Raw genomic sequence first — 20,840 nt, forward strand, 5'->3', positions numbered from 1 at the left:
GCATTTGTAAAAATATAAAACCATAATATACATAAAACACAATTACTTAAAATAAATTAATAAATACACAAACACTTTAACCAGTGCTTTCTCAGACTGGATGAGTAACGGGAACCACTCACTGTCGGATCTGTAAGTGCTAAAATTATACTGTTACTCGAACCATCCAGTCGTTCTCTAAAATTGAACATTAACTTTCCTAAAAGTGCTTTAAAAGTCCAAACACCCACAGCTACAAACATCTGGCTGGCACTACCCCTTCTAGGTATCCTGCAAAGGATTCTCATCGCATCATTATATGCAACATGCAGCTTCAGCATGCTACATTGTTTGTAGGATGACCACAAGGGGGCAGTATATAGCGGTGTGCAATACGCTTTAAACAAAGCCACTTTAACTGGAAGTGAACAAAAGCTGAATTTGCGTGCAATAGTATTTGCCTGCACATAGAGCTTGCATCGTTGTCTGTACATGTCATCATCATCATTCATTTGCTCAGTAATAAAGTGACCGAGGTATTTCACCTTTTTATGAACTTCAAGAGTTTTGTGTGCCAGTTTAAACAAAGGGAAATTTAGCTGTTTATCCTGCTTGGTTCTACATATCAAAACAGCACTTTTAGCAGCATTGTACTCAATGTCATATTGCACACCATATTCAGTACAGACATTAAGAAGATCCTGTAATCCAGCACTGCTTGGACTAAAAACAACCAGGTCATCTGCATACATAAGATGATTTATCAATGTTTTACCTAATATACACCCAGTGTTACAGGCTCTCAGCTGTATGGACAAATCATCAACATATAAATTAAATAAAATTGGAGACAAAATCCCACCCTGTCTGACACCATTGCTGACACCAAAGGGGGCAGAAATACTGCTTCCCCATTTAACCTGCATGTTCTGATGAGCGTACCAGTAAGAGAGAATCCTCACGATGTATTGAGGAACTCCCCGTGTCTTCAATTTATCAGAAAGTTTTCTGTGGTTCACTCGATCAAAAGCCTTAGAGGCATCAATGAAACACATGAGGACAGATTAATTTTTAGCCCTATACAAACTGACTATTATTTATTATAATCCCTAAAGGACTTTACGATGGAGTTGTAATTTCAGCAATATTGAATTCTATTAACCTTCTTCTCCGTCCTTCTAACCTCTTATAATATAGTTTTATCTCTCTGAAGTCAGTCGCACCGCTTGTGATTGGTCAGATTCTGCCAACGCCACCCCTTTCATGTGAACGCGCAGGGAAACCCAGGGTTAATCTATCGAGTTGATAACCAGCCTCGTGTGGCCGCTCATTGATTTGATTTGTGCAGGTTACAGGTAAGTTGATTCAGATAATGTGAAGATATCACCGAATGTGCCGAGCTAGCTTCGTTGTCCAGGACCCAGATGCTGGACTTTTGGGAGAGGACTGTTGTTCCATTGTTGTTTCATAGAGGATAAGTTGCTCGACAGTCCCAGGTCTTCTTTGTTGTATTTGTCATCATTATTTTTCATAATGCTCCAGATGTTTTCATTTGGTGAAACGCCTGAACTGCAAGTAGGCCAGTTCAACACGTGGACTCTTCTACTGTGAAGCCATGTTTGTTGTATAGATGCTGTATGAAGTTTAGCATTATCTTGCTGAAATACGCAAGGCCTTCCCTGAAGAGGGGGGAAAGGGGGGGGGGGATGTGCTCATCTGATCACAGAACAGTTTTCCACTTTGGCTCGGTCCATTTTGAACGATCTTTGGCTCAGTGAAAACAGCAGCGTTTCTAGATCACGTTCACGCATTTTCTTTACACGATGGAGCTTTTGTGGTTGGTACGGTGAACTGCATTCACAGACAGTGATTTCCATGTCTGCTTTTAATGCATTTCAAAGACCCAAACATCACGGGCATCCACTACAGATTTTCAAACAAAACTTTCTCCAGATTCTCTGATTATTATTTTTTTGATGATGCCCATCAGCAACACTGTGAACAGCAATGATGCCAGAAACGTAGTATATATTCTTCACGCCACAATATATTTTAGGAGAGTGGCAGTTTTTGTGATTTTAAATCAAACAATCATTATGCGGTTGAAGCCCGGACCTTTAAATTCATTTAAATTAGGAATGCCCCATTTTCAGAGGCTTAAAATCTGTATAGATGTAAAATTACAGATTAAAAACACGTTAATTTGAAGTTATATATAAACTATATGAAAGTTCTCAGAAATGGCTTCTTTGTAACAGTCAAAACCACATAACCGTGAAACTGAAAGCCCACTGCTAAACCCTACTGTGTGAGAGACTTCTTTGTATGTTTGGATAGTAACGGTAGAAAATATAGATACATCTTGAAGTAAAAACAGTTCTATAAAAAACATCCTGTGATCGCTGAACATTCATTGCGTCCACGCTGCAGACCAATCACTGTGCGCTGATTGGCGGATGGGGACCTGAAAATAAAGCGCAGAGAACTCAGGTGTCCATCAGACAGCTGCAGGGGTTCATGTCCGGCACACAGGTGAGTGCACTGCCCTTTTCGTGTTGCTCAATATGAATGGCTTTAAACACAGCGGAGATTCAGTACTCTGGTGCACAGCTGGGGAAAGACTGTTTTTGTTCTTATTTCCAGGCTTTGCTGAACTCACTTGTGCGTTATCAGGAAAACAGAGCCCAAGTTTACCTGCTGAGATGTTACGACGTTATTACAACGTTGTTATTTTATGCTAGTCGTGAGGTATTGTTATGTCGGGAGAAAACATGAACATATTTAACTATATTTGACACTATTAAATTTAAAGGCCTTTTATCTATTAATTGTCTAGCTTGTAATTCCTAAAAACTGAAGTTGCATAATGTGAAACAAGGAATGGCTATCACTTTTTAAATTATTAAATAAATCGATTTGTTGTTTACTGAAGCAAATGCCCATCGGGGAGAATGTCTATCATAATTTTTCCAATTCATATTCATGTTTTGATTTTGATTCTGGAGCAAAAATGTGCTTTTGCTTGTTAGCCAGATGTGTAAAGCACTGCACTGTGGGCAGTGTTGGGAAGGTTACTTTTAAAATGTATTCCACTACAGATTACAGAATACATGCCCGAAAATGTATTTTGTAATGTATTCTGTTACTCAATGAGAGTAACGTATTCTGAATACTTTGGATTACTTAATATATTATCATGCTTTTTACAACTGCATGAATGTACTATTGCTGTGATTTATTACTGTTACTGAAGGTCCGGCTCCGAACCGTAGTAAAGGGACCTCTAGCTAATATGTAGGGTTCCATGTTGGGCTCATAGCCGAAAACTAGCTTTACTTTGTTGTCTGAGTCAACTTTGCTAGCGAGATAGAGAGAGGCGTTGAAAGGCTGCTCCAATGGAACTTATTGTTTTGGAGGAAAACAGGAACACAGTGTACAATTGAGTTTTAATAGCTTACTTATAACTGGGCTCCTCAGGCACTCTTCTTGGCTGCAGTGGTTATTATTATATTTACATGTTTCCAGCTCCTGTTTCTGCTCAATGACAGCTGTACTTTTCTACTTCCTTTTTCTCCCTCGTGCTCAAAGACACATAACGGGTATGCAGTGTTGGGGAGTAACGGAATACATGTACCGCCGTTACGTATTTAAAATACAAAATATGAGTAACTGTATTCCGTTACAGTTACCGTTTAAAAAGGTGGTATTTAGAATACAGTTACTTTGTTGAAATAAATGGATTACACGGCGGTACTTCCTTGTTTCATATTGTTGCGGGTCAGGATTGTTTGGGTTTGTTTGACAGCTACGTTCTGTTGTTCCAGGTGGCAGCGTTACGGTTGCCATGGTTACAGGGTGACGCTCTCTCTCTGCGTGTTTCCTGGGTGAGAGAGCGCCTGTTGTTGTTGTGCTAAGCTAATAGACAGAATGCTACCGGTATAGCTCTAAAGAATGTAGCATCATAGGCAGCGTAGTCCGTGCTGCAGGGAGAATGGACTGCCATACCCGTTATGTGTCTGTGAGCGAGGGAGGGAGAAAAAGGAAATGTACGAGCTGTCATCGAGCAAAAACGGAGCTGGAAGCATGTAAATATAATAATAACCACTGCAGCCAAGAAGAGTGCCTGACGAGCCCAGTTGTAAGTAAGCTATTAAGACTCGACTGTACACCGTGTTCGTGTTTTCCTCCAAAAATAATAAGTTCTGTTGGAGCAGCCTTTCAACGCCTCTCTGTCTCTCGCAAGCAAAGGTGACCCAGACAACATAGTTAAGCTAGTTTTCGCTACGAGCCCGACACAGAACCCACCGTATTAGCCAGAGGTCCCTTTACTACGGTTCGGAGCCGTGGACCTTCAGTAACAGTAATAAATCACAGCAATAGTACATTCACGTAGTTGTAAACAGCATGATAATATATTAAGTAATCCAAAGTATTCAGAATACGTTACTCTCATTGAGTAACGTAACGGAATACGTTACAGAATACATTTTGGGGCATGTATTCTGTATTCTGTAATGGAATACATTTTAAAAGTAACCTTCCCAACACTGCGGGTATGGCAGTCCATTCTCCCTGCAGCACGGACTACACTGCCCATGAGGCTACATTCTTTAGGGCTATGCCTGTAGCATTCTGTAGCTTAGCACAACAACAACAACAACAACAACAACAACAACAACAACAACAAAAAGGCGCTCTCTCATCCAGGAAACACACAGTGGCAGAGAGCGTCACCCTGTAACCATGGCAACCGTAATGCTGCCGCCTGGAACATAGCTGTCAAACAAAACCCAAACAGTCCTGACCCAGGACAATATGAAACAGGAAAATACCGCCGTGTAATCCATTTATTTCAACAAAGTAACTATATTCTAAATACCACCTTTTTAAATGGTAACTGTAACGGAATACAGTTATATTGTATTTTAAATACGTAACGGTGGTACATGTATTCCGTTACTCCCCAACACTGACTGTGGAGCTGTGATATAAATGAGCAAAAAATATAAAAACTGATTAAACACTAGAAAATTATGTAAGATCTGATCCCCCCCCCCCCCCCCCCCCCCCCCTCCTCACAGCAACACAGTTTAGGTTCAAGCTTGGGCCTGTCTGTGTGAAGTGTAGGTGGCCAGACTGTACCAGTGTGGTTTTCTCCCACTGTCCAAAGACAAAGTTGGATTAATGGAATGTGGAGACAGAGACAGAAGAAGCAACAAATTCTTAAAATTATAATTGGAGGATATCAACTCAACTGTTAAATGCTAGTTGTCTTTGAATTAATGCATGGTTAGATAAAATAAAAAATACAGCTTGATGATAATATATGTCTCATCCCACTGCAGCCATGCCCTCTGTTTCTGGTGCTGCATCCTTGGAAGAAGTTCCTTCTCCTTGCACATCTGCAGCTAACCCAACAAATGCAGAAGTCACTTGTGCTACAGCAGCTGTGAACAGTTGTAACAGGTTATCTGCTGATGGTGAAGATAAGGATGAATCATTCACTGAGACTCAGCTGGAGAACACAGACGAGACTCCCGATGAGACGAAGTGGCTCCGTCCTGATTTGCCCAGCAGATGTACTTGGAAGCTGGGTGCGCCCATGTCAGAGTCGCCTCATAGCCACTCAGCACAGTAAGAGTCTGGAGAAATAAAGAGGTCGCTGTGTCTTTAAATAAAACTAGTGACTCTGTCCACTTCACTCTTTGCAGCAGAGTTGAGTCACCAGCAATATTTAATTCTGATTTGACAAACAGATGTCCCACATACACTGATGTGTCACTTTATTAGGTACACTTGTTCAACTGCTGGTTAATGCAAATATGTAAACTGCCAATCACATGGCAGCAACTCAGTGCATGTAAACACGATCTAGATGACCTGCTTAAGATCAAACAAAGCATCAGAATGAGGGAAAATGGTGATGTTTTTCCACCACACTCAGACGGCAGGGTTAGAATTTGATGTAAACAATACGAAAACATGGCTCCATCTTGCCATGTATCACATGTATCAGTGGTTCTGGCACTTTGTGTTGGTGGATTGGTGTACAGGGTTTTTTTTTTTTTGACACTTTGCCCTCTTTAGTGTTTGTAAAGCTCAGATGATCTCAGCTCACAGGTCACCACATCTCAATCTAAAAGAAAATCTTTGTGAGGTGATCGAATTGTGTGATAGTATCATGTCGACATGGACCAAAATCTTTGAGGAATGTTTCCCGGGTTGGTTTTCAAGCCAGTTTTGAAAACCAACCCAGTGCTAGCAAGGTGTACCTAACAAATTGCCCAGTGAGTGTATGTTGTGATGATATTTCTGACAATTCCACTAATTTTGGTTAAACTCTCATCAGATATAATGAACATGAAATCCTGTATGGTATCTCCTAGTGTGTGTTATCTCTTACATTACAGCACCAAGCCCTCCGGCATCCTCTCCAGCATCCTTGAGAAAATTGGACACACACCTCTGGTTCGCTTGAACAAAATCCCCAAAGAGTTTGGGCTCAAGTGTGATATCTGTGAGTAAAAGATGTGACAAATTATGTAAAAGTAAGAAGATGATTTAAAAAAAAAGACTTATTTTTGCTTACGGTTTTGCAAAATCTTTATTATTATTATTCTGCATTCAAGTAAATAAGTCTAATTGAAAGTTTGCTTATAAAAGCAGAGGCTTGAATATTACACAACAGGGTAAGCTAATTAAATAAATAAGTAAAAAAGAAAGGAAAAGGAAACTTAGAGAAAGGTTCACACAAGTTTTAGTACTATACAAAACACATTTAAACAGAATAAACCTTTTAGAATATAAAACATGACATTAACCTTAATAAATAAATAACATGATCCTTAACCTGACTGCTATCCATGTACTTGTACTGCAAAGCTACAACTTTAATCCAAAAGATATGGGTTTATGGATATTTATGGATGTGAAAGTGAAGTTTTCTCTCTCAATAGTCCCCTTTGCTCACCCCAAAATGACACTGATATGTCCTTGCAAGAAAATGAGCAGGAGTGTAGTCTTCTTATTTTCAGGATAGAAGATGCTTTAAATGTCCTAACAACAGCTTTATTGTTCTCCCTCCTAAGCAGCGAGAAAGCTGATAAGTTTACTGTGTTTAGTGGGGTGAAAAAAACCCTGCTTGGATGAGACTGTAGCTGAGCAACAGCAGATTACAGAGTGAAATCTCACCTGGCTTACCATATTTGTGTAAAAGAACGTCTTTTAGGGGATATGTTGTTAAGTTGATGCATCCAAGTGGAAGAGGTGCCGTTGTTTAAGCTAGGGCTGTTGATCCCACTGTGTCCCTCTTGGCTTCCTGCTCAGCAGTTAAAAAGGGAGCTTTGAAGTATCATGTAGCTGGTGGCCTTATGTTTTTTCACTGTGCAACTGTTGTTTTCTTGTATGAGGGGGCAGCTCGCTCCCCTGGATGGAGAGGTGAGACTGAAAGACTTTTTGTTCTGTCATCCAACAGAGTAAAAAGAAAACTTTTGCAAATAAAATGCAGCTCTAAACTTGAGAAATAATACAGTTTATATTTGTTCCGGTACCTTAACAACATGTTGTTGCTGATGCAGTAGCTGGCAGGCATGTCATTATCCCTGTGTTGCTATGAGTTTGCAAAAGAGCAGATCCAGATCTCACACTCCACAAATTGAATTTCCTAATTACTTCAAACACAGTCAGTCAGGATTACAGAAGGAGATCTGACATGAACTGTTCTCTGTGGAAATAAAAGACATGGACTGGCATAGACAAGCACTTTCAGCAGGACAAATAAAGGCAAAGTAAAAACTAGATTCTCGTGGGAACCAGAATCTAGTTACAGATGACAGAAGCATGCTTTTCATACTTGTTAACCTTTTAGCGGGTGACTGGGGAGCCATCTAAGTTTAGAGTTTTATATAGAGGTTTTATTTCAAAAGCTTTAAGATGTTTCCTCTCAAATTACCAACCATGGATGGGTCGTCAGTGACCTGGTAAAGGTTAATAGATTAACTATTATTTTTGTCTCTGCAGTGGTTCAGTCCTAGTTATTTAAAACGCATATTAAATTTGTCATGCAAACCTTTCGGATTAACTTTGAACACTCCCTGATGCAGTATATCTTTTTTTGTTTTTAACGGGTGACTGTGTTTAGTGGCCAAGTGTGAGTTCTTCAATGCAGGAGGCAGTGTGAAAGACAGGATCGCCCTGCGCATGGTGGAGGACGCTGAGAGAGCCGGGGTCCTTAAATCAGGAGACACCATCATCGAGCCCACCTCTGGAAACACGGGTACATCAGTTTGAGCGAATGCGCTGACAGCTGTATTATAACTATATAATGAAGGAAAACTGTCATTTAAATAAATTTTGCTCTTTGTGCAGGTATTGGCCTCGCCCTCATAGCTGCAGTAAAAGGCTACCATTGCATCATTGTGATGCCTGAGAAGATGAGCATGGAGAAGGTAAGTAGCTCTGTTTCTTCTTCTTCTTCTTTTCAATGTGAGGAATTTATTGAAGTCTCATCCTCTCCTGTGTCCTAGGTGCATGTCCTGCAAGCTCTCGGGGCAGAAATTGTCCGCACACCCACAGCTGCGGCTTTTGATTCACCAGAGTCTCATATACGTACGGCGTGGCGCCTGAAGAACGAGATCCCCAACTCGCAAATCCTCGACCAGTATCGCAATGCAAGCAACCCCCTGGCTCACTACGACACCACGGCTGAGGAGATACTGGAGCAGTGCGATGGTTCGAGCTGATAGAAACTCTGATTTTTGATGCATCTTCTAGCTTGAAGTTGAATTTTTTCAAGAAATGACCCCCCACACCATTAAACCACCACCACCTTGAACCATTAACACAAGATGATCTTATCTTTTATGCCAAATTTTGACCTTACCGTTTGAATGTGGCAGCAGAAGTTTCCCATTCACTCCTGTCAGTGACACCCAGTGTGGTCTTCTGCTGCTGTAGCGCAAGATTTGTCTTGTGCAAACAGAGAAGATCTTTTGCAGACCTTAGTTGTAACAAGTGATGATTTGCCTACAGTTTTACGGTGTGTGTTTTATATTTCCTGGAACTTAGATCTATACGTCAAACTGACATGAATGAAGGAAGGCGTATATAGTTTTTCCTGTAACTGCGAATCCTCATGGAACAGGTGTTTATTTGAATCCCAAAAATATATATATTTTGTAGTTTGGAAAAGAAAATGTGTTTCTGTTTTTAGGTAAATTGGACATGTTGGTGGCCGGAGCCGGCACGGGCGGCACACTCACTGGTGTTGCTCGAAAGTTAAAGGAAAGATGTCCAAATGTCAAGGCGAGATTCCCAACCCACTTATCTAGAATCTGGAATAAAAGTTTTGTTTTACTGAGATTTATATTAATCAGTGAAGCAATCCATGTATTGGCAGCTCCAACCCTGCACCGTTTGGAGCCTCTTACCTCAGTTCTCATTTGATTTTTAGATCGTCGGTGTGGATCCTGAAGGCTCTGTTCTGGTTGGCTCAGAGGAGAAAAGTGAAAAGGTTCCATTTGAAGTGGAAGGTATTGGATATGACTTCATCCCCACAGTACTGGACAGATCTGTGAGTATTTTTGTTAACATGCACATTTGTAAAGTGAGTATTTTTGCTAAACGCCCGTCTCTGTTGAATCTGCACAGATTGTGGATATTTGGTACAAATCAACCGACACAGAAACGTTCCTTATGTCCCGCAAATTGATCAGAGAGGAGGGTCTTTTGTGCGGTAAGTTCATATCAGTGAGTTGTGGTATGTTATGAGCAACCTCTTCCTCAGTTCGCTCTAAATGATCGATTTGCCTGTTTTGCTGAAGGTGGCAGCTCTGGCTCAGCGATGGCAGCAGCTGTGAAGATGGCTCAGCAGCTGGAGAAGGGGCAGCGCTGTGTGGTCATCCTGCCTGACTCTGTCCGCAACTATATGTACGAGACACAATGGCAGATACACTTTGAATCCAGTGAGAGTCTGGAGTGCTCACAGGCCTTCATGCCTTCAAAAATACAGTTGTGGGCAGACGTTTACACGCACTCATCATGCCCATGAACATCAATACTTTTTAAATAGGGTTGACGTTAGGACTTTTCGATGGTCATTTCACAAGCTTGCTATTTCCATTCCAAAACCAGTTTGGATGTGTGTTTGTGTCCTGCTGGAACACCTTAATGTGTCCAGGTTTTATCAGGTCAAGTTTATCTAGCTGTTAATTTGATGTAAAGTTTCAGAATTTAGAGGTAGTTTTCCTTCTTCATTATTTGTGCATCCATACACACTACTGGGCACAAAACACCCTTGAGCATGGACAGATGCTATAATGTTCTTTGTTGTGAAAGCCTCAGCTTTATTCCTACAAATACTCCTCTTGTTACTGGCCGAATAGCTCAGTTTTTGTCCCTTCTGATCATAAAACGTTTCTTCAGAAGGCATTTGGCTTGTCTATGTGGGGAAGCTGCTCTTTTCAGTTGAACTTCAAGCTGCTGATTTTGGGCCAGGGGCTTGTACGTATACTTTTGATCCTGTGTGGATTAGAGAGAAAATGTATTAAAATTTCTGCTTCCATTCTTGTTTGTTTGTTTTTTAGATAATTAAAGATGTATGCTTTATAATCTTTCCCCCTTTAAAAAGAACATTTTAATAAAATCTTTAAAAGCCAGTGAATGAACATATGTACCAAATTTAACCACAGACCATCCAATAGTTTTTAGCTTTGTCCTCAAAAATGTGTAAATGTGTGTAGAAATGATTAAATCAGTTTAGAGATCTTCATGGTTTCAAAGAGTTGGACTCTCTTCCTCTGAGCTATGTCTGGCTAAAAGCAGTAATCACGTTGCTCCCACCAGCCATTAGTTAGACAAGAATTTAACATAAAAGCACTTTCTTTTGAAACCCTTTGTGTGGATGTTTTTCCCATTATTAAGGACAGAACAGCAGTGACAGGAAATGAGAGAGGAAGAGACACATGTGTTTCAACTAGGATGCTTTCTTTCTTTCTTTCGTTTTTTACAGCCATGTCCTATCCCTAATCAATAAATCCCACAATAAAGCTGTCAGCATTAAAAAAAGAAAAACTGACGTAAAGCAGTGATGCACCTGATAAATAACAGATTGTCTAGAGTCAGATGTGTTTTAGGTGGAAGTCTGGCTGAACTTCAGCAGACTTCTTCAAATTCACCCGTATCTACCTGCAGGTCAAAGTTCCTGAGGGATCAGTGGATGTGTGAGAAAGGCTTCCTCTGCTTGGACGCTCAAATGGACCCAAAACCCTGGTAAAAAAACGACAACAAAAATCCGCAAATCAGCTACAGCTTATACCCCTCAGAGGAGGTATGACGGGGCAGATGGGTGTTAAAACCTCTGTTTTTCTGTCTTGCAGGTGGTGGAACCGGACTGTTCAGAGTCTACACCTGTCTGCCCCCCTCACCATCACACATTCTGTGTCCTGCCAGAAAACCATTGAGATCCTAAAGGAGAACTCACTGGATCAGGCACCAGTCGTCACTGAGTCAGGGTATGTCTATTCTTCTCTATATCAGGTTAGTATTATGAATGTTCTGTTTGGATATGACCTTGTATAAACAGGAAGAAGACAGGAACTTCCAGCATAAACACAAACAGTGGTCTCCATGGAGATTTCAGAGAAACAGATCTCATCCTCTGTATCGTCATCTTCGCTCATGCAGAGCAGCTAAATGCTCGGCAGATGTTCCACAGGTCATACTTTGATCTCAGATTTCACACTGAAACGTGGCTCTGTTCTCGAGTTGATGGTGGAAATTGAATTTCGGGATGACATCACAGTGTCAGGAAGAGATTCTAACACTTTGTCTGTGACCTTTGTCTTGTCTAATCTTTTTGTCTTATTTTCATCTTTATATAACTACCCAACTGAAATATTTTTAAAGATAAATAATATGAACATGTGGAGCTTGTATTTCCCACAGCTTTTAAAACCTCAGTGATTATTTATGCTTTTATTAACACTTCCAGCAGTGTTGCCGCCTCACTTGTTGTCAGAGATGTTAAACTTTGCAGGGATGTAGTTTAAAGATGTGTGTGGGCAGCTGGACGTCTGATGGGTATATACACATACATTACAACTCTGTCCCTCCAGTGTAAATCCCCATGTGAGGTATCCTTATTTGAGTGTGTAACCAACCATATAAGTTGGATCTCGTCTCAAGATAAACTCTAGTAAAAAACTACATTGATTAATCATCCAGTTTGGTTACCCATTTTTTTAATCTTGACATTTGGTTGAAATAAGCAGACAGAGACACGATGGGTTAGTCTTCTCGTCACCTGAGTCTGTTGGGAGTTTGTGGGTTTTGTGTATTTCCACAGGGCCATCCTGGGAATGGTGACTCTGGAAACCATTCTGTCCTCTCTGTTGGCGGCGAAGGTTGAACTTTCAGCGGCTGTCAGCGCGGTGCTCCTCAAAGCCTTCAAACAGGTCAGTCAGAGAGTGCAGAGCTCTTCATGGTGACCTTTGATGACATAATGAACATTTTTACACGCTTGTTTAATCTTCCTCCACTTGTGCTTTCAGGTGCACCTGACAGACAACCTGGGGAAGCTTTCCCATATCCTCAAAACTGATAACTTTGCTCTGGTGGTTCACAATCAAACGCAATGTGAGAAAATCCATTTCCTAAATAGTGTTTATGCAGGACATTTATATGCAGATAATTTTTATAATGAGCTGTTTATTGTGTGGTTGATAAATGTCATTCACAAAGCTTCATTTTGGTTATGACACCCAAAGACACTGATTTACAATCACACATTTACATTCTCTTGGATCTTGTTCACATATGGCTCTTTCTTTCCATCATTGAGCTAAAACCTGTATTTGTGGACGACATGGGAAACTTTGTTCATGAGCCTGTGCAGTAAACAAACCACAACAGTCTTCTGTGTTTAACAGCAGTTTTGTGTCTCTGTGCAGACAGGGTTGATGGGTCGGCCCTCCAGAGGGAGATTTTATTTGCCGTCGTGACAGTGATTGATCTTCTCTCTTACATCACCACACACGAGGGGCAGGACTGCAACCATCAAAGTCAGGCGGTGTAACCCAGTGACTGTGTCCTGTTTAAGGTTGATTTTATTTCCTGTTCATTGAGAGACAGCAAACGATCACCTGTAGTGTCACTGAAATAATCATAATAATAATGATGATGATAAGAATAATAGAGCTCCAGAGAGGACAGAGAAGTTGTAAAGCACTATTCATAGCTATTTTTGTTCTTTTTTTTAACACTGTGCATCTTGTAATAAGTGAAAAATCTCCAGTTAAAGGGCAACTTAGTTTTTTCTGGAGGGACGTTACCATCATCTTTCTGGAACTGACTCTTTTCTCTTACAATACAGTAAAATATTTCTATTCTTTGCATTTTATTTCTGCCACACATAATGTCTTTTTAAGTGTGGTGCCTCTGTGTTTAGTCTTTTTTCTTTTTTGTACATGTTTTTATCAATTTGTTTTATTTGCTCCCTGTAAGTCACTTAGCATTAGCCAAGAAGTTAGTTTCTACATTTAAAAACTAGCAAACCAACATAACCTAAATTTGACTAAGAGAAAACTACGTTGATAAAATAGTTTATTATGTTGTATAAATGAATATAGATACAATTATTTCCAGAAGACAGTTTGATATAAACAGAGGCATATTTTGTTTCTTCTGTGTCCCTCACAATGCAAAGCATATAACATCATGACAATGTTATTGGTCAGTTACAATGTTGATCATGGACCAATATTATGATGATGATGCAGAAACAGCACCAATAGGAGACATCAGATGTTGTTGGTGTTGTGCCAAAAAAGCCAAACAATGATTTCTGCTGTTTTTGTGTGCTTTTTATGTCTAATAGTTACTTACATTGTAATTAGACTGTAGTGAACAAGGTTTATGATGAGGTTATATAGAAAATAAAGAAATAACCTGTTTTGCAAACATTTTTATGACTCTGCCTTATTGGTCTCTCAGTGTGTTCACAGAATTTGGATTTTTTCTTATTATTTCAGCTGCCCTCATGGCCAGATCACTCTTGAATAAAAACATTTTTAATGTTGGTGAGATATTAAAATTAAAAGGAAATATAACAGTGAATACACAAAAATTTCATTGCTAACAGGAGTGTTATCGCTGAGTCAAAATGACTTGATATTATATGTTTGGCATATCTTAGATGCCAGCAATCAATTATAACTTTAAATTCCAACAATCATTTTTATGGCAAATACTGGAAATCAGTTTTTGACACACTACCAGCACAAAGGTGAGTGGCTTGTGTCTTTCTGCAGACAGGGAGTGCAAATGGTATGTTTTAATCTGATTCAATTTATCTTGAATTTCTAAACAGCGGAGGAAGATATTTTCGTTCATGTGTATGGTGGGCATCACTCCATGCCTTTCTGTAAATGTTATTGCACACCACTCCTTTAACTGCAGTTAGTAGGAGTTCAGCATTTCAGTACACAGTTAGAGAAACATGTTTATTCCTGTTTTTATCTCCAGGCTGCGGTTATGCTGAAACTAGGACTCACCTGTGTGCTATCAGTGGAAAGCAGAGTTTACTTGTTATTACAGTGTAGCCAACTAGAAGCAGCCCTCTGTGTGTCTTATTTTACATTCTGATTTAGAACTCCAGATCTTAGGTTAATTTGTGTACTATTGAAGTTTGGATTCCCCTGGGGCATATACTGAAATTCTATTGGAGGGAGGAAACAAGTCCCGCCCACTCCGTTTGAGCTGGAATGCAACAACACAGGAGTGAAAAAAAGTGATGGTGGTGCCAGCTTGATAATGTCCAACTACTTTCTCATGGTCTTGGTGAGTAAATGTTTTAGTAAGTTTTTAGCTAAGCTGATTTAGCTAACTGTATCAGCCAGCGGAGAGTTGGGTGTGGTTTCCTCACCTGGGTCACCCTTAAAATGCGGAAGTACATCTGTGCTGTGTATTTTTATTTTATACTTTTATGTTGTTGTTTTTTTAAGTGTTCAGTGTTTTCAGTAGTGCAGTATATGATTTAATTCACAAAATAAAGTATGTAACCATATTCCATGGTTTACAAAGTGAATGAAATTGTCATTATATTTATTCTGAAGATTAAGCAGAAATGTTGGGTCCCTATAGCCACAGATGACTGTAACATTGTGACTGTATATATTAATGGTTTTATTATTATGTGGGCTGGGTGTTCCTGGAAGTCTTTTGAAACTGGAGTCGGAATATGTATTTCTTCTTTAGGCTGTGTGTCAGGCAGGACTAAGATCCTAAACGTAGGACTCAGGAACAAGCCTACGATGCAAGAGAGACAAAGGGCAAGGATAATATATATATACATAGAGGGTAATGAGGGAACAGACACACAAGCCTGACACAGACAGAAGACATGAACATGAAGGGAAGAGAGAAGGAGCAGAGGAAAAATGAAATAAACAAACCTAGCAACTCAAGCAAATAGGAAACAAAAGGCACAGAACACAGGATCATATCAAGCACACGGAAAGTAAGCATAACCCCACAACCAGAAAGCTGAAAAACAGCACAGAATAAAGGATCATACTACTACTGCGGTCTGGCCTGGGCCTGTCTGTGTGAAGTTTGTGTGGCCAGACTGTGTCTGTGTGGGTTTCCTTCCACTGATTAGACGTGCTTGCTAGGATAATTGATGCTTCTAAATTGTAGGTGGGGGTGTGATAGTGTGCGGTTGTCTTTTTCTCTGTGTTGGCCACGTAATGGACCAGCGACCTGTGTCGGCCAGTGGCAGCCAAAAAAATGTGTGGGTGGACACAGAAGAAGCAACAAATTCTTAAAATTATGTCTGGAGGACATCAATCAAACTGTGTCATGCAAATTGGCTTTAAATTAATTTAGGGTTAGATTAAATAATGTGTAGCTTATTTATTGAGTTCTGTGTGGAGTTTGCATGTTCTCACTGTGTTTGTGTGGGTTCTCTCCAGGTACTCCAGTTTCCTCCCACAGTCCAAAGACATGCAATTAGTGTGGATAAGTTAACTGGAAACTCTAAGTTGCCCGCAGATGTGAATGTGAGTGTGAATGGTTGTCTGTGTCTATGTGTTAGCCCTGCGACAGGCTGGCGACCTGTGCGTGTACCCTGCCTCTCACCCTAAGACAGCTGGGATAGGTTAACGTGCAGCTTTTTTCTGATACAAGTCATTGATGAATGAGTCAAATTAAGTGGACACTAAAACAAAAGGTCTTGCCAACTTGTCAGTAACTTTTGAAAGCTTGGTGTAAATGTGGTGTAATATGTGTCCCATCTTGCTGCAGATGAACCATGCCCACTGATTTTGGTACGAAATCCTTGGAAGAAGTTCCTTCTCCTTGCACATCTGCAGCTAACCCAACAAATGCAGAAGTCACTTGTGCTAAAGCATCTTCAAGTGTGTATTAGGCTACAGCAGCTGTGAACAGTGGTGACAGGTTACCTGCTGATGGTGAAGATAAGGATGAATCATTCACTGAGACTCAGCTGGAGAACACAGACGAGACTCCTGATGAGACGAAGTGGATCCGTCCTGATTTGCCCAGGAGATGTACTTGGAAGCTGGGCGCGCCCATGTCAGAGTCGCCTTATAGCCACTCAGCACGGTAAGAGTTTGGAGAAATAAAGAGGTCGCTGTGTAGAGGAGAGAATGCTCTGAGCTTAAGCTCAGTCTTTAAATAATGGAACTCCATTACAGCTCTCCATTACAGAGTGATAAAAATATTAAGTAACTGTAAATGTTATACGATGTGTCTTTGTAAAGTCGGCGCCAATAAAATATTCAAGTTTCCAAAGTCCAAAGACTTTAATTCCAGTTTTTCTATTTACTTTAAGGACTGACATAATGAAAAAAGCAAAATACAGCAGAGGCTGATGGGAATGCCAATTTTTTTTATGGTATTTGAGGATTTAACAAAATGTTTTTGAAAAAACGTTGGCCTCAATCTCATGGTGCTGGATTTAAAATAAGGGCCTAAGGCATGAATGTGTGCACCAAATGTAACAGTACACGAGCCAATAATTGTTAAGCTAACTTATAAAACATTTCAACCGATGTTACCGCGTTTAAACATGCGAAAGAAATAACACGGGCTAAAAACAGTAACCTCAGCAGTTAGACATCAGTACACAAACACACTTTCTTTTTTATGTGGATTTTTTTCTACAAGACAAAGATGAGAGAAAATGAGAGATGGCTTTCAGCTGTTATGTTTTTTTATTTTTATTTTTTACAGCCACGTGTCTTCCCTGTCCATAACTGAAATGCTGCATCCATTAAAAAAAAATGTTCTAGAGTCAGACATGTTTTAGGTGTCTGACCAAACTTCAGCAGACTTCTTCAAACTCACTGATTTTTACCTGCAGGTCAAAGTTCCTGAGGGATCAGTGGATGTGTGAGAAAGGCTTCCTCTGCTTGGACGCTCAAATGGACCCAAAACCCTGGTAAAAAACACCACAATAACAAAACACCCCGAATCAGCTATAGCTTATACCCCTCAGAGGAGGTATGACGGGGCAGGTTGGTGTTAAAACCTTCATTTTTCTGTCTTGCAGGTGGTGGAACCGGACTGTTCAGAGTCTACACCTGTCTGCCCCCCTCACCATCACACATTCTGTGTCCTGCCAGGAAACCATTGAGATCCTAAAGGAGAACTCACTGGATCAGGCACCAGTCGTCACTGAGTCAGGGTATGTCTATTCTTCTCTATATCAGGTTAGTATTATGAATGCCAGGTCTGAGGCTTCCTGAGCCTTGGTCCCTGTGGGACATGGGACAAGTTTCTGCCTCCCTGTGAATGTTGGTACTTGTCAGTTCTTGGTTGCCTGGGGTCCTGTCTTTGACTTGTGCAGGATGACTGCCCTCTAGTGGATTTAACTACTCATTGCCTCCGGTCAATTGATTCAGCTTGCTAAGATGTGTGTTGTAGTTTAAAGACGTGTGTGGGCAGCTGGATGTCTGATGGGTATATACACATACATTACAACCCTGTCCCTCCAGTGTAAATCCCCATGTGAGGTATCCTTATTTGAGTGTGTAACCAACCATATAAGTTGGATCTCGTCTCAAGATAAACTCTAGTAAAAAACTACATTGATTAATCATCCAGTTTGGTTACCCATTTTTTAATCTTGACATTTGGTTGAAATAAGCAGACAGAGACACGACGGGTTAGTCTTCTCGTCACCTGAGTCTGTTGGGAGTTTGTGGGTTTTTATGTATTTCCACAGGGCCATCCTGGGAATGGTGACTCTGGAAACCATTCTGTCCTCTCTGTTGGTGGGGAAGGTTGAACTTTCAGCGGCTGTCAGCGCGGTGCTCCTCAAAGCCTTCAAACAGGTCAGTCAGAGAGTGCAGAGCTCTTCATGGTGACCTTTGATGACATAATGAGCACTTTTACACGCTTGTTTAATCTTCCTCCACTTGTGCTTTCAGGTGCACCTGACAGACAACCTTGGGAAGCTTTCCCATATCCTCAAAACTGATAACTTTGCTCTGGTGGTTCACAATCATATGCAATGTGAGAAAATCCATTTCCTAAATAGTGTTTATGCAGGACATTTATGTGCAGATAATTTTTATAATGAGCTGTTTATTGTGTGGTTGATAAATGTCATTCACAAAGCTGCGAGGGCTCCACTTTTTTGACTGACTTATGGACCAAAACCAAAGATGCTGAATTACAGTCACATAAAAGAGACCCAGAGGCTGGATTTATCAACTGTTAAATGAGTGAATTATTAGCCCCCCCCCAAAAAAAAGCTGATATTTTATCATTTATATACAATAGAACCCACGTATATCATCTTAAGAGAAATGTAGCTGATTTTAAATGTGATGTCTGAATGAAGTTGGGACACGGCCGTGTTCGACACTGTGTAACATCCCCTCTTCTTTTAGCTGCAGTTCCGGCTTTCCTTTGTTTTTTTTCCTTTGTGGTGCTGCCATCAATTTCTGAATGAGTCAACATTTTTCGCTTTAAATATTGTATTATTATTATTGTAATAGTGTGCCTCAGTTTAAAGATCTGATATATTTTCTATATTTTCTATATTGTAAATAAAATACGTGTTTATGAGATTAGCAGATCTGTGTCCATCAGCAGTTTTGTGTCTCTGTGCAGACGGGATCGATGGGTCGGCCCTCCAGAGGCAGATTTTATTTGCCGTCGTGACATCGATTGACCTTCTCTCCTACATCACCACACACGAGGGGCAGGACTGCAACCATCAAAGTCAGGCGGTGTAACCCAGTGACTGTGTCCTGTTTAAGGTGGATTTTACTCTCTTTTCACTGAGACACAGCAAACAATCACCTACAGTGTCATCAAAATTATAAGATATACAGTCGCAGAGAGGACAGAGAAGTTGTAATTATATTTATAGCTGTTGTTGTTGTTGTTGGTTTTTGGGATTTGTTGACAGTTGAAGCAAAATAGAAAATAACATCTTTTTTTTAACTTTAATCCTTTCAGTGTTGTTACAAGTAATCTGAGTGTATTCACCTTGCAGCTTTAAATGCTGTATGAGGGACTTTACCATCCTCTTTCTGGAGCTTTTTGACTCTTTTCTCCGACTTGTGCAAAATGAATTTGTTCCCTTCACCGTCAATAATGCAGCGACTGGCTTTGGTCTGATATCTACATTTAATCTTTGAATGGTGGAAAGCAGGCCTACAGTCTCATTTCTTACAGAATAGTTCAGTGTTTATATTCTTTGCATTTTACTTCTACTATTAAAGACTTGAGCCATACGTGTGGGGCCTTACAGATTCATGTTTGTTTTGCTTTTCTGTGACATGTTTTAATTAATTTGCTGTATTTCCTCTTAGCTAGCAGGTACCTAGAAACCTTCAAACCAGGTACCTGCAAACAGAAAGTGATGATAAATTCAGCTCACTGTTTTACTTACTTACTTGTTAAGCTTATTTATAAGCTCGTTGCACAAAAAATGCTTTTACAGTGTAATTAAAGTGAATAAAGCTTCAAGGTTGTCCAACTTTTCTCTTTAACTAAGTTTACGGCACAGCTCATAAAACAGGGTTTGTGATCTGGTGTTGCTGCTTTCTACATTTTACTTCGTTTAAAGGAGGAAACAACCCCAGTTTAACGTTTCAAACTTCTTTTTTTTTCGTTTTGGCTAAATTGTCACTTGTGGAGTTGTTATTGAGGGTAAGGGCTTCCATTTCAAGCTTCCATTAAATACTGTAAGGATACCTGATTATCTGTTTGTCAAGTTGCACCGTGGGAAATGTAGGCATCATGCAGTGAAAAGACAAAGGTATCGGCTTCTTCTGCAGAGATACTTTGAGGCCTTTTCCGCTGTTTATACAGTGCTATTAGAATAGAATAGAATAGAATAGAATAATCCTTTAATTGTCCCACAAGGGGAAATTTGGTTGTAACAGCAGCCAAAAAGACACATATACAAACAAACAGTACACAGGACACGGAACAGAAACATACACAATTTTTCTTACATATTTACATTAAGGACAGTGGTTACTATATACAGAGAGTACAGTTATTAAATTAAATAAAAATAATTACAGGTAAGAGGCAAACCAGGTTGTAGTGCGAATTGGTTAATTAACTTATTGCAGTTACAGCATTGATGTAAACATCTATGTTTGTTGGGAGCAGTTCAGATTGTACAGTCTGACAGCTGCAGGGAGGAAGGACCTGCAGAAACGCTCCTTCATGCAGCAGTCTGTCACTGAAGGAGCTCTGCAGTTCAGCAACATTTACATGCATGGGGTGGGAGATTCTGTCCAACAGAGATGTTATTTTGGCCAGAGTCCTTCTGTCTCCCACCACCTGCACTGGGTCCAGGGTGCATCCCAGAACAG

The 20,840-nt window shown here is 40.2% G+C and overlaps 1 protein-coding gene across 7 annotated transcripts; it reads left to right on the forward strand.

Moving 5' to 3' along the window:
* The first annotated feature begins 1,242 nt into the window (after window positions 1-1,242).
* On the forward strand, window positions 1,243-19,932 carry cbsb (cystathionine beta-synthase b). 7 transcript variants are annotated; one of them, XM_087829824.1, is made up of 16 exons: window positions 1,262-1,334; window positions 2,410-2,511; window positions 5,325-5,613; window positions 6,390-6,496; window positions 8,120-8,254; window positions 8,347-8,426; window positions 8,505-8,709; window positions 9,191-9,282; window positions 9,431-9,550; window positions 9,628-9,712; window positions 9,801-9,906; window positions 11,170-11,247; window positions 11,355-11,489; window positions 12,323-12,431; window positions 12,528-12,612; window positions 12,927-13,882. In XM_087829824.1, the coding sequence occupies exons 3-16, from the start codon at window positions 5,327-5,329 to the stop codon at window positions 13,049-13,051; spliced, it is 1,749 nt and encodes a 582-aa protein (XP_087685950.1). In that variant the 5' UTR covers window positions 1,262-1,334; window positions 2,410-2,511; window positions 5,325-5,326; the 3' UTR covers window positions 13,052-13,882. The 7 variants fall into 7 exon arrangements, with proteins under 7 accessions (XP_087685949.1, XP_087685950.1, XP_087685953.1 ...); XM_087829823.1 differs by lacking the exon at window positions 2,410-2,511 and having other exon boundaries at window positions 1,243-1,334; XM_087829827.1 differs by lacking the exons at window positions 1,262-1,334; window positions 2,410-2,511; window positions 12,927-13,882 and adding an exon at window positions 19,117-19,932 and having other exon boundaries at window positions 5,286-5,613.
* The last annotated feature ends 908 nt before the right edge of the window (window positions 19,933-20,840 follow it).

The sequence above is a fragment of the Neolamprologus brichardi genome, chromosome 16 (genome assembly GCF_056152115.1).
Source record: "Neolamprologus brichardi isolate AB-2024 chromosome 16, ASM5615211v1, whole genome shotgun sequence".
In the NCBI taxonomy this organism is placed as follows: domain Eukaryota; kingdom Metazoa; phylum Chordata; class Actinopteri; order Cichliformes; family Cichlidae; genus Neolamprologus; species Neolamprologus brichardi.